This window comes from Tachysurus vachellii, chromosome 21, assembly GCF_030014155.1.
Source record: "Tachysurus vachellii isolate PV-2020 chromosome 21, HZAU_Pvac_v1, whole genome shotgun sequence".
Classification (NCBI taxonomy): Eukaryota; Metazoa; Chordata; class Actinopteri; order Siluriformes; family Bagridae; genus Tachysurus; species Tachysurus vachellii.
The window spans coordinates 18150175-18162674 of NC_083480.1; the positions used below are offsets into that span (position 1 = coordinate 18150175).

Here is a 12500-nt window from a genome sequence, read left to right on the forward strand (position 1 = left end):
ACACTGAACACTCTGAACACTCTGAAGAGTCTGAACACTCTGAATGCCCTGAAGAGTCTGAACACTCTGAACACTCTGAACGCTCTGAAGAGTCTGAACACTCTGAACACTCTGAACGCCCTGAAGAGTCTGAACACTGAACACTCTGAACACTCTGAAGAGTCTGAACACTCTGAACGCCCTGAAGAGTCTGAACACTGAACACTCTGAACACTCTGAAGAGTCTGAACACTCTGAATGCCCTGAAGAGTCTGAACACTCTGAACACTCTGAACACTCTGAACGCTCTGAAGAGTCTGAACACTCTGAACACTCTGAACGCTCTGAAGAGTCTGAACACTCTGAAGAGTCTGAACACTCTGAACGCTCTGAACACTCTGAACACTCCGACAATCTGAACACTCTGAATGCTCTAAAGAGTCTGAATAGTCTGAACACTCTGAACGATCCGAACACTATGAAGAATCTGAACCCTCTGAAAGTTGAGTCTGAAATCTCTGATTTTATGATTTTAGACTGAAAATGTAATTTCTAAAAGTGTAAGATCTGTGGGGTGGAGGGGTTAGGAGTGTGTGTGTGTCTGTGTGTGTGTGTCTGTGTGTGTTAGTGCGTGTGTGTTTCTGTCTGTGTGTGTCTCTGTGTGTGTGTGTGTCTGTGTGTGTGTGTGTCTCTGTTTGTGTGTGTGTGTGTGTGTGTGTCTGTGTGTGTGTGTCTCTGTCTGTGTGTGTGTGTGTCTCTGTCTGTGTGTCTGTGTGTGTTAGTGCGTGTGTGTCTATGTTTGTATGTGCGTGTGTGTGTATGTGTGTGTGTGTGAGAGAGGCTGATATGAGTTAATGTGGTGAACAGAACTGAAGGCTGATTTTCCGAAACTCTTTTGTGTTGTGACTCTGAAGCCCTTCGGGGTCTTAAGGAAATTGGTTCCTCTTCATTTGTCGTCATGGTTAAACACACACTCACTGTAACGGATTCAGGTTTTACTCTCCAGAAGGAAAGAGAAATAAAGTGACAGAACAAAGCTTAAAAACAAGAACGGCAGTTGTGTGTTTGTGGTTCAGGTGTGATCACACTGAGCTGTTCATGTTCCCTCTGGGTGTAAACGTTCACCTTTAATTACTACGCTCCTTAGATTTGATTATTTATATTGTAAATATGATGGCTTTTTTATTTTTGTCGCATCTGTGAGAGATGTTTATTCCTATTTTGAGATATTTAAAATTTTTGGGACTAAAAACAGTCCTTTTGTGTGTGTGTGTTTCAGTATAACAAACAGAAGAAAAGTGAATGAGGGATAAAATTTCTGGGACTTGTTTGGACAAAGAGTGGAATGTCCCACAGCATTAGCGTTTAGCGGACACATGAACAGTTAATCTACAGACCGACATTCCTGAGAACAGACATATCACTGAGAGCATCATCACCTTAAATTCAACTCAATCATGACAAGAATTACGCCATTATATTCCTTTAGCGTAGCTTTAGTGATGCTAAGATTTCAGCTGCATTCATGATAACATGCCTATTCTATTCTATATTAAATACTGTTTTATACTGTAGTCAGAAGCATAAAGTTGTGCAGCACCACCTTGTGTACTGGAATATTTCTGTTTTTCATTAAGCGCCATCTAATGTCAGGGAGTGAATTAGCATGTTCACTCGGGACATGGGCGGTGAAAATCGCTTGGGTATGAACATCGAAAAACACTGGCAAAAAGCATGTGTGATAATAGTCCTGATGTGTATGAGCCTTAAAGCTATTCAGCTATTACTGTTTAACACATGATTTCATGGAGCTGCTAAAAAGCAATCAGCTAAGGAGTTATAGCTGTAATTATCTAGTAACTAGCCTGGGGTAAAGATTTCAGTAGCTCACGTAACGTTCAATAAAATAGCATTCATATGGAATTCAATAAACTGAACCATATTTTAGCTCATTATTTCTAGCTAGCATTCTCCATTAACAGTCCCTAGCTAGAGTAATTATTAGCAAGCTAACACAAGCAAGCTAGCTTTTTATCTAATGTCGCTCCACAATCAGGCCTTTGATGTAAGACTAGCTGCTCTATTACATCTCAATATTTAACTTTATAGAGATACTAGCATAGAGGTTTTAGCCAAAAGAATGTGACACAAAATCTCCTAATGTTCTGCATTAGCAGTTCCCTAATGGAATTTCGGGTCCATATAGCATCTGGTACATTTCTGCATTAGCAATAACCAATCTAGCATTTTAACAACCGATGTCCCTCAGTGATCTTGCTAACTCCATTTAAAAGCTTGTGTTGTCTTTATACATCACTATTTATAATTTTGCTCATTTATCTCATGTTTGCTAGTCCGTTAACACTAGCCAAAGCTTGAACACACATACATATCATAGCTGTGTAATTAACATTAGCAGCGATCTAATTTAGCTATTATTAGCTACTTAGTGCACTAGCATTTAAAACTTATCAAACATCAGTTAGCTAACTAGCATTTAACTCTAATGTATACAACACTACCTAGCTAGCTCACTGGCAGTTACCACTTTGCTAATTTATCTAATTCTAGTTGATTAACATTAAACATGCTACGTGTGTAACAAGTAAAAAAATATAAAACGTTACCAATGTCGAGAACCCGCTGCTTAGCCGTGTGCTGGCGAGAGTGCCAGTATCTCCAGTACTTCAGCTGCTCATCTCGGTTCTTATCTTCACTAAACACCACCATGACGACACTCTGAAGTGGAGGGATAAAGGGATGGATGCAGGTGAAGAAGGGATGATGGGTTTGTAATGAAAAGAGTAAAAAAGGAAGACAGAGTTGTTTTGAAGAAGGAGCTAAACTCTGATGCTAAACTGCTACACATGTTCCACAGATACAGCAGCTTTAGCTAAAAATCAGTTATCAGGCTAATCTAGTCAAGGCTAGGCTAGCTATTCTATAGACAAATCAGTCAGTTGCTAGTAGAGTTTGCTAGATAGCATTAACTACACTGTTGTGTAAGAATTAGGATTAGTGTGTTATTTTATGTCATGATATTTATTATATAATACAATTAAAAGCAGCAGCCAAGTTAACTAAATAATTAGCCTCTAGCTGGTTCTTACGTTATGAAATTACAATCAGTAGCCAGGTTTGCTAGCAAACTAACAAACATGAAGCTGAATATTACAGATCAAAGCCAGTTTCTAGTTTTGTTTGCCAAAGACTTTTAACAAACAAGTCAGTGTTAAGCTAACAAATTTTTAGTGTGATTAAACCAGTAGCTAATTTAGGTAGTAAACTATCAAACATTATGCTAGCTTTTATAAAATGTGTTTTATTAATATATAAGATTGTAAACAATGTATTATCTTGTTCAATTAGCACCAGTAGCAAAACTGCCAAACAAACTAACGTCAGCTAAATATAGTAGCAAGTTGGAAAATTAACTAGTAAAATACAGTAGTAAAAGCTGCTAGCGATCTGATGGACATTAGCCTAGCTGCTCACAGGATTAGTTACACTGCTGAGTTCTGTAATGAGGCCACAACACAGTGCGATATAAAGCTAATAAGTGGGACAATAAAGTGAAAACAAACATTAAATTGTTCAATTCTGTGATTGAGTGATCAAATTCAGCATAAGCTCCTCCCCTGATGATCAGAGACATGAAACCAGGACTAGAGCTTGATGGGCCTCATTAATTATGCTGGATACAAACACATTCATCATAAATCCACAGACTGCAGCGGAGTCACACAGAAAACGTTCAGAAGTTCGATTTCCATATATGGTAAAAAAATAAATAAATTGTGAACCTCAGGCTGCTGATCAGAGATAGGCTGAAGGCAGAAGTGAGTGTGATAATCCTGACACTGATGAAGATGATGAAGAAATGGACAGTGCTCATCCTCACCCGCACTTTACTGATAGGATGTCTCAGGCGTTTGTTATTGCTCGTCTCGTTCAGCGTCACGGCATAAAACTGTCCTTTATTCAGGTAACTCATCGGCCCCTCGCCCTGTTTCTGTCTCAGGGACATGCTGGCGTCCAGAGAGTACTGGAACGTGTCTCTGTCCAAAAGAAACCAGAACAAGGTTAGCTTAATGATAGCTAGCGGCAAGCCTAATGATAGCTGTTAATTAAATGCTAGCTCAGTCCATAAATACCCTCTGTAAGTGATGTCACTGATTTATGATCGTAATAAAAACTCACAGGTTTGACTGGTTGAAGATAAACTCATTGGTTCCGAGAGATGAGGGACGATATTTCTGTAAAACATTGTAAAGAGCGTGAAATATTCAGCAACATGTTTATCTCTTAGAAAAGTTTATTGTATGCAGTAATATATAATGTGTGTGTTACAGTAATATATAATGTGTGTGTTCTAGTAATATATAATGTGTGTGTTACAGTAATATATAATGTGTGTGTGTTCTAGTAATATATAATGTGTGTGTTACAGTAATATATAGTGTGTGTGTGTTCTTGTAATATATAATGTGTGTGTTCTTGTAATATATAATGTGTGTGTTACAGTACTATATAATGTGTGTTACAGTACTATATAATGTGTGTGTGTGTTCTAGTAATATATAATGTGTGTGTTACAGTAATATATAATGTGTGTGTGTTACAGTAATATATAGTGTGTGTGTGTTCTTGTAATATATAATGTGTGTGTTCTTGTAATATATAATGTGTGTGTTACAGTACTATATAATGTGTGTTACAGTACTATATAATGTGTGTGTGTTCTAGTAATATATAATGTGTGTGTTACAGTAATATATAATGTGTGTGTGTTCTAGTAATATATAATGTGTGTGTTACAGTAATATATAGTGTGTGTGTGTTCTTGTAATATATAATGTGTGTGTTCTTGTAATATATAATGTGTGTGTTACAGTACTATATAATGTGTGTTACAGTACTATATAATGTGTGTGTGTTCTAGTAATATATAATGTGTGTGTTACAGTACTATATAATGTGTGTGTTACAGTAATATATAATGTGTGTGTTACAGTAATACATAATGTGTGTTACAGTAATATATAATGTGTGTGTTCTTGTAATATATAATGTGTGTGTTACAGTAATATATAATGTGTGTGTTACAGTAATATATAATGTGTGTGTGTTCTTGTAATATATAATGTATGTGTTACAGTAATATATAATTGTGTTACAGTACTATATAATGTGTGTGTTACAGTAATATATAATGTGTGTGTGTTCTAGTAATATATAATGTGTGTGTTACAGTAATATATAATGTGTGTGTTACAGTAATATATAATGTGTGTGTTACAGTACTATATAATGTGTGTGTTACAGTAATATATAATGTGTGTGTGTTCTAGTAATATATAATGTGTGTGTTACAGTAATATATAATGTGTGTTCTTGTAATATACAATGTGTGTGTGTTCTTGTAATATATAATGTGTGTGTTACAGTAATATATAATGTGTGTGTTCCTGTAATATATAATGTGTGTTACAGTAATATATAATGTGTGTGTGTTCTAGTAATATATAATGTGTGTTACAGTAACATGCAGTGTGTGTGTGTCACAGTAATATATAATGTGTGTGTTACAGTAACATGCAGTGTGTGTTCTTGTAATATTTAATGTGTGTGTTCTTGTAATATATAATGTGTGTGTTACAGTAATATATAATGTGTGTTACAGTAATATATAATGTGTGTGTTACAGTAGCATGCAGTGTGTGTGTGTGTCACAGTAATACTGTATATAATGTGTGTTACAGTAATATATAATGTGTGTTACAGTAACATGCAGTGTGTGTGTCACAGTAATATATAATGTGTGTGTTACAGTAACATGCAGTGTGTGTTCTTGTAATATTTAATGTGTGTGTTCTTGTAATATATAATGTGTGTGTGTTCTTGTAATATATAATGTGTGTGTTACAGTAATATATAATGTGTGTTACAGTAATATATAATGTGTGTGTTACAGTAACATGCAGTGTGTGTGTGTGTCACAGTAATACTGTATATAATGTGTGTTACAGTAATATATAATGTGTGTTACAGTAATATATAATGTGTGTTACAGTAACATGCAGTGTGTGTGTCACAGTAATATATAATGTGTGTGTTACAGTAACATGCAGTGTGTGTGTGTGTCACAGTAATATATAATGTGTGTGTTACAGTACTATATAATGTGTGTGCTCTAGTAATATATAATGTGTGTTACAGTAATATACAGTGTGTGTGTTCTTGTAATATATAATGTGTGTGTTACAGTAATATATAATGTGTGTTACAGTAATATATAATGTGTGTGTTACAGTAACATGCAGTGTGTGTGTCACAGTAATACTGTATATAATGTGTGTTACAGTAATATATAATGTGTGTTACAGTAATATATGTGTGTGTGTTACAGTAACATGCAGTGTGTGTGTCACAGTAATATATAATGTGTGTGTTACAGTAACATGCAGTGTGTGTGTGTGTGTCACAGTAATATATAATGTGTGTGTTACAGTACTATATAATGTGTGTGCTCTAGTAATATATAATGTGTGTTACAGTAATATACAGTGTGTGGGTTACAGTAATATATAATGTGTGTGTTACAGTAACATGCAGTGTGTGTGTGTGTGTTACAGTAATATATAATGTGTGTGTTACAGTAATATATAATGTGTGTGTTACAGTAATATATAATGTGTGTTACAGTAATATATAATGTGTGTGTTACAGTAATATAAAATGTGTGTGTTACAGTAACATGCAGTGTGTGTGTGTGTTACAGTAATATATAATGTGTGTGTTACAGTAATATATAATGTGTGTGTTACAGTAACATGCAGTGTGTGTGTGTGTGTCACAGTAATATATAATGTGTGTGTTACAGTACTATATAATGTGTGTGCTCTAGTAATATATAATGTGTGTTACAGTAATATACAGTGTGTGGGTTACAGTAATATATAATGTGTGTGTTACAGTAACATGCAGTGTGTGTGTGTGTGTGTTACAGTAATATATAATGTGTGTGTTACAGTAATATATAATGTGTGTGTTACAGTAATATAAAATGTGTGTGTTACAGTAACATGCAGTGTGTGTGTGTGTTACAGTAATATATAATGTGTGTGTTACAGTAATATATAATGTGTGTGTTACAGTAACATGCAGTGTGTGTGTGTTACAGTAATATATAATGTGTGTGTTACAGTAATATATAATGTGTGTGTTACAGTAATATATAATGTGTGTTACAGTAATATATAATGTGTGTGTTACAGTAACATGCAGTGTGTGTGTGTGTTACAGTAATATATAATGTGTGTGTTACAGTAATATATAATGTGTGTTACAGTAATATATAATGTGTGTGTTACAGTAATATATAATGTGTGTGTTACAGTAATATATAATGTGTGTTACAGTAATATATAATGTGTGTGTTACAGTAACATGCAGTGTGTGTGTGTTACAGTAATATATAATGTGTGTGTTACAGTAATATATAATGTGTGTGTTACAGTAATATATAATGTGTGTTACAGTAATATATAATGTGTGTGTTACAGTAACATGCAGTGTGTGTGTGTGTGTTACAGTAATATATAATGTGTGTGTTACAGTAACATGCAGTGTGTGTGTGTGTGTGTGTGTTACAGTAATATAGATGGTGTGATTGACGTTAGTGTTGTGACTCAGTGTGATCAGTGTTCAGTAGCTCTGCTCTCCCTGCTCTGAATGTCACCTCAGTTGCGTCATCCTCATCGTCGTACGTGCTGTCAGGGCTGCTGCGCTGGGTGTCTTTCCCGTATTCTGCATGCTCAGCGCTCAGCGTGTGTGCGTTCTGTTCATACACCACCCTTGCCTGCTCCTCACCCTCGTGACGGTACTGTAGGGCAGAATTGATGAAGCCAGGGGCGTACACCTCCGCCTTCACCGTGGCAACGTGGCCACCATCACTAAAACCGTCCCGTTTCACGGAGTCATGAGGCTCGGCACTGACAGACAGATTCACTGGAACAGACTTCAACACCTGGACGTGATTATCTACTGATGGGGGGTCAGACTCACTGCTGTTTCACACACACACACACACACACACACACACACACACACACACACACACACATAATATCATTAAATTTTATATAAACATTCCTCAGCTCAAGGTTCACAATGGTTCAGATGGTGATTGTTAGATTGTAGCATGAAACAGCAAGTTAGCATTTTTGGCCTTAAATACTGGAAGAGCGAAGTGTGTGTGTCTGAGTGTGTGTGTTTGTCTGTGTGTCTGTGAGTGTGTGTGCCTGTCTGTGTGTGTGTATGTGTGTGTGTGTGTGTGAGAGTGTGTCTGTGCATCTGTGTGTGTTTACGTGTGTGTATGTGTGTGTCTGCGTGTCGATGTGTGTGTGTGTGTGTGTGTGTGTGTGCGTCTGTGTGTGTGAGTGTGTCAGTGTGCTTCTGTGTATGCATCTTCGGTGTGTCTGTGCGTGCGTGAGTGCGTCTGTGTGTGTGTGTGTGTGAGAGTGTGTCTGTGCGTCTGTGTGTGTGTCTGTGTGTGTATGTGTGTGTCTCTGTGTGTATGTGTGTGTCTGTGCATGTCTTTGTGTGTGTGTGCGAGAGTGTGTCTGTGCGTCTGTGTGTGTGTGTCTGTGTGTATGTGTGTGTCTGTGCGTGTCTGTGTGTGTGTGAGTGCGTCTGTGTGTGTGAGAGTGTGTCTGTGCGTCTGTGTGTGTGTGTCTGTGTGTGTGAATGTATGTGTGTCTGCGTGTCTGTGTGTGGTTGTGAGTGCGTCTGTGTGTGTGTGCGTATGTTTGTGTGTGCATCTGTGTGTGTGTCTGTGTGTGTGTGTGTCTGTGTGTGCATCTGTGTGTGTGTCTGTGCATGCGTGTGCATGCCTATGTGTGCGTGCGTATGTGTGTGTGCGTATGTTTGTGTGCGTCTGTGTGTGTGTCTGTGCATGCGTGTGCGTGCGTATGTGTGTGTGCGTATGTGTGTGTGTCTGTGCATGCGTGTGCGTGCGTATGTGTGTGTGCGTATGTGTGTGTGTGATGTTCCTGTAGCTCAGACTCTTTATTAAACTCTCACCTTTTTTCCTGATCCTCTGACACTTTGCTCACAGGCAGCACCCTCTTGTCTTTAGGAACCTGAATCAGAGATCAGACATCAGACATCAGACATGACACCAGGACAGAACATGGTCACTGCTGGAGCAAAGGATTATGGGTAAATATGTACCATGGAGCCAAAACACCTCCAGGTGTTAAAGCAGCAGCAGCTCCATGCTTCGTTACTCATCAGCTGCTAATATTAGAAACCAAAAGGTCTATTGATCTAAATCTAAGAGTTTTAATGATCACAGTGTTCAGGTGTGAAGATGTGAGTGTGTGTGTGTGTGTGTGTGTGAACTGTAAACAAACTCATCACAGTAAACACTCACAGCTTTATATCACATCTCTGTGGTTCACTGTGTGTGTGTGTGTGTGTGTGTGTGTGTGTGTGTGTGTTTTGTTTATGAACAGATGACTGCTGTAGATTAGACTCTGGGCAGGAAGTAAAACAGGACAGGGGGAAGTTTGTGGTGCAAAATGAAATCAACTTTTAGACTGATTTAAATATCTTGTTCCTTTAACAGCACGTCCCTCACTCATGTCCCTCACTCACGTCCCTCACTCACGTCACTCACTCACGTCCCTCACTCACGTCCCTCACTCACGTCACTCACTCACGTCCCTCACTCATGTCCCTCACTCACGTCCCTCACTCACGTCCCTCACTCACGTCACTCACTCACGTCCCTCACTCATGTCCCTCACTCACGTCCCTCCCTCAGGTCCCTCACTCACGTCCCTCACTCACGTCCCTCACTCAGGTCCCTCACTCAGGTCCCTCACTCACGTCCCTCACTCAGGTCCCTCACTCACGTCCCTCACTCACGTCCCTCACTCAGGTCCCTCACTCACGTCCCTCACTCAGGTCCCTCACTCACGTCCCTCACTCATGTCCCCCACTCACGTCCCTCACTCACGTCCCTCACTCATGTCCCTCACTCAGGTCCCTCACTCACATCCCTCACTCACGTCCCTCACTCACGTCCCTCACTCATGTCTCTCACTCACGTCCCTCACTCAGGTCCCTCACTCAGGTCCCTCACTCAGGTCCCTCACTCACATCCCACAATCACATCCCTCACTCACGTCCCTCACTCAGGTCCCTCACTCAGGTCCCTCACTCAGGTCCCTCACTCACATCCCACAATCACATCCCTCACTCACGTCCCTCACTCATGTCCCTCACTCACGTCCCTCACTCAGGTCTCTCACTCACGTCCCTCACTCAGGTCCCTCACTCAGGTCCCTCACTCATGTCCTTCACTCATGTCCACTCACATCCCTCACTCAGGTCCCTCACTCATGTCCTTCACTCATGTCCCTCACTCAGGTCCCTCACTCAGGTCCCTCACTCATGTCCCTCACTCAGGTCCCTCACTCAGGTCCCTCACTCAGGTCCCTCACTCATGTCCCTCACTAACGTCCCTTACTCAGGTCCCTCATTCGGGTCACTCACTCATGTCCCTCACTCATGTCCCTCAATCACATACTTTTTTAATAACTGTGAAGTTATTAATCTTTTATAAAAGATGAGAGATAAATCATTAGATTATAAGTCAGTAAACTTTCAACTGGGAGCGAGTGCGGTGTCAAGTTCCACAGTCTTAAACAATCAACTCTAAAAAAGTGGGTAATTTTTAATTTTATTATTGATCCAAACCAGTCAGAGGAACAGAAAAGTAAGAACAGAATGAGAAACACATCTGGAGTTTATCTGACTGAATGAGCACTAGTCCAGATGTGCTGCCTACTTAGAGCTGGAGACAGAGGACGATATTAAATATCCTACTCTATATCCTAGTGGTGACGGAAAACACTCTTGTGTGTGTGTGTGTGTGTGTGTGAGATGGTCCTGTAGCTCTGACTCTCAGGTCCTGACCTTGTAGTACTCATACAGCAGTCCCAGGGCGGCGGCACTGTCCTCGTCTCCGTTGATGCTCATCATGGCTTTAGTGGCGGCGGTGAGCGGATTCTCCAGGTACGACCTCCACGCCTCATCCTCACTGGTGTACGAGCGACGCCCATGTAGAGAATCATTAGGGACCACCACCAGCAGCCTCTTACTGCTACACACACACACACACACACACACAGTTACAGTATATTTAAAGAGGAAATTCTAAAAAATAACATTAAACTCTAATCAAACTGTTTTCAATTGACTCTGTTTTCAGTGTGTGTGTGTGTGTGTGTGTGTGTGTGTGTGTGTGTGTGTGTGTGTGTGTGTGTGTGTGAAACAAAAATGAGTGAATAATAAAAAAAAAAAATGAGTGAATAATAAAAAATGAGTGAAGAGTCAGTTTGAAGAGTCGAAACAAACTTAAACTGAATCATTTGTTTAGAAGATTTCTGAGACTTAAGTTCTATATAAATTCTGTAAACTTTAAGAAAAGTTTTAAAGGGTAAAAAGTTTAGTAAATTCTAAAAAGTGTGAGTGAATTCAGAGAGTTTACATTTATTATGAAATTTCATTGACATACAGAACAGAAGAATCATTAGGGACCACCACCAACAGTGAGTCATGATGCTTTCACACGTGAGTCATGATGCTTTCACACGTGAGTCATGATGCTTTCACACGTGAGTCATGATGCTTTCACACGATGACTCACGTCACTCTATCACATGATCCATAAACACAAACTCCATCAGATCAGAAAAACGTCTCACACAAGTGGGCGTGTCCAAACTCTGCAGCAGCTGCACCACCAATCACCTGTCACTACTTCCTGTTTATTGTCCCACCCCCTTTGTATGATGGACCATCCTGCTGCTCTAAAATGGCACAAACACACCGTGCTGTTTAAATTATTTCTGCTTTTCCTATAGGCACATCAGCACACACACACACACACACACACACACACACACACACACACACACACATCTTTATGTAAATTAAGCTGCTGTACCAACAAACCTGCTTAGCATTTTACTTCTGTTTTTGCTGTGTGTGTATGTGAGTGTGTGCGTGCGTGTTTGTGTGTGCGTGCGTGTGCTTGTGTGTGTATGAGTGTGTGTATGAGTGTGTGTATATGTGAGTGTGTGTGTTTGAGTGCATGTGTGTGTGTATGAGTGTGTGTATGTGAGTGTGTGTGTATGCGAGTGTGTGCGTGCATGTGTGTGTGCGTGCGTGTGCTTGTGTGTGTATGAGTGTGTGTATAAGTGTGTATATGTGAGTGTGTGTTTGAGTGCGTGTGTGTGGGTGTGTGTATGAGTGTGTGTATGTGAGTGTGTGTTTGTGTGTGAGTGTGTTTGTGTATGAGTGTATGAGTGGGTGTATGTGAGTGTGTGCGTGTGTGGGGGGGTGTGTGTGTTTGTGTGTGGTGAGTGTGTGTGTGTATGAGTGTGTGTCTGTGAGTGTATGAGTGTGTGTATGTGTCTGTGTGTGTGATGTGTGTGTGTATGTGTTTG

General features: G+C 39.6%; 1 protein-coding gene across 1 annotated transcript in view; it reads right to left on the reverse strand.

Annotated features, from left to right (window-relative positions):
- Positions 1-12500, reverse strand: part of grhl2b (grainyhead-like transcription factor 2b) — a 32794-nt gene that overhangs the window by 15823 nt on the left and 4471 nt on the right. Inside the window, exons 2-7 of the mRNA XM_060896841.1 lie at positions 10966-11152; positions 9064-9122; positions 7721-8048; positions 4180-4235; positions 3881-4037; positions 2607-2718 (exon numbers count right to left, since the gene is read on the reverse strand). Of these exons, the coding sequence (XP_060752824.1) occupies positions 2607-2718; positions 3881-4037; positions 4180-4235; positions 7721-8048; positions 9064-9122; positions 10966-11152 (899 nt within the window). The remainder of the gene's footprint in view (positions 1-2606; positions 2719-3880; positions 4038-4179; positions 4236-7720; positions 8049-9063; positions 9123-10965; positions 11153-12500) is intronic.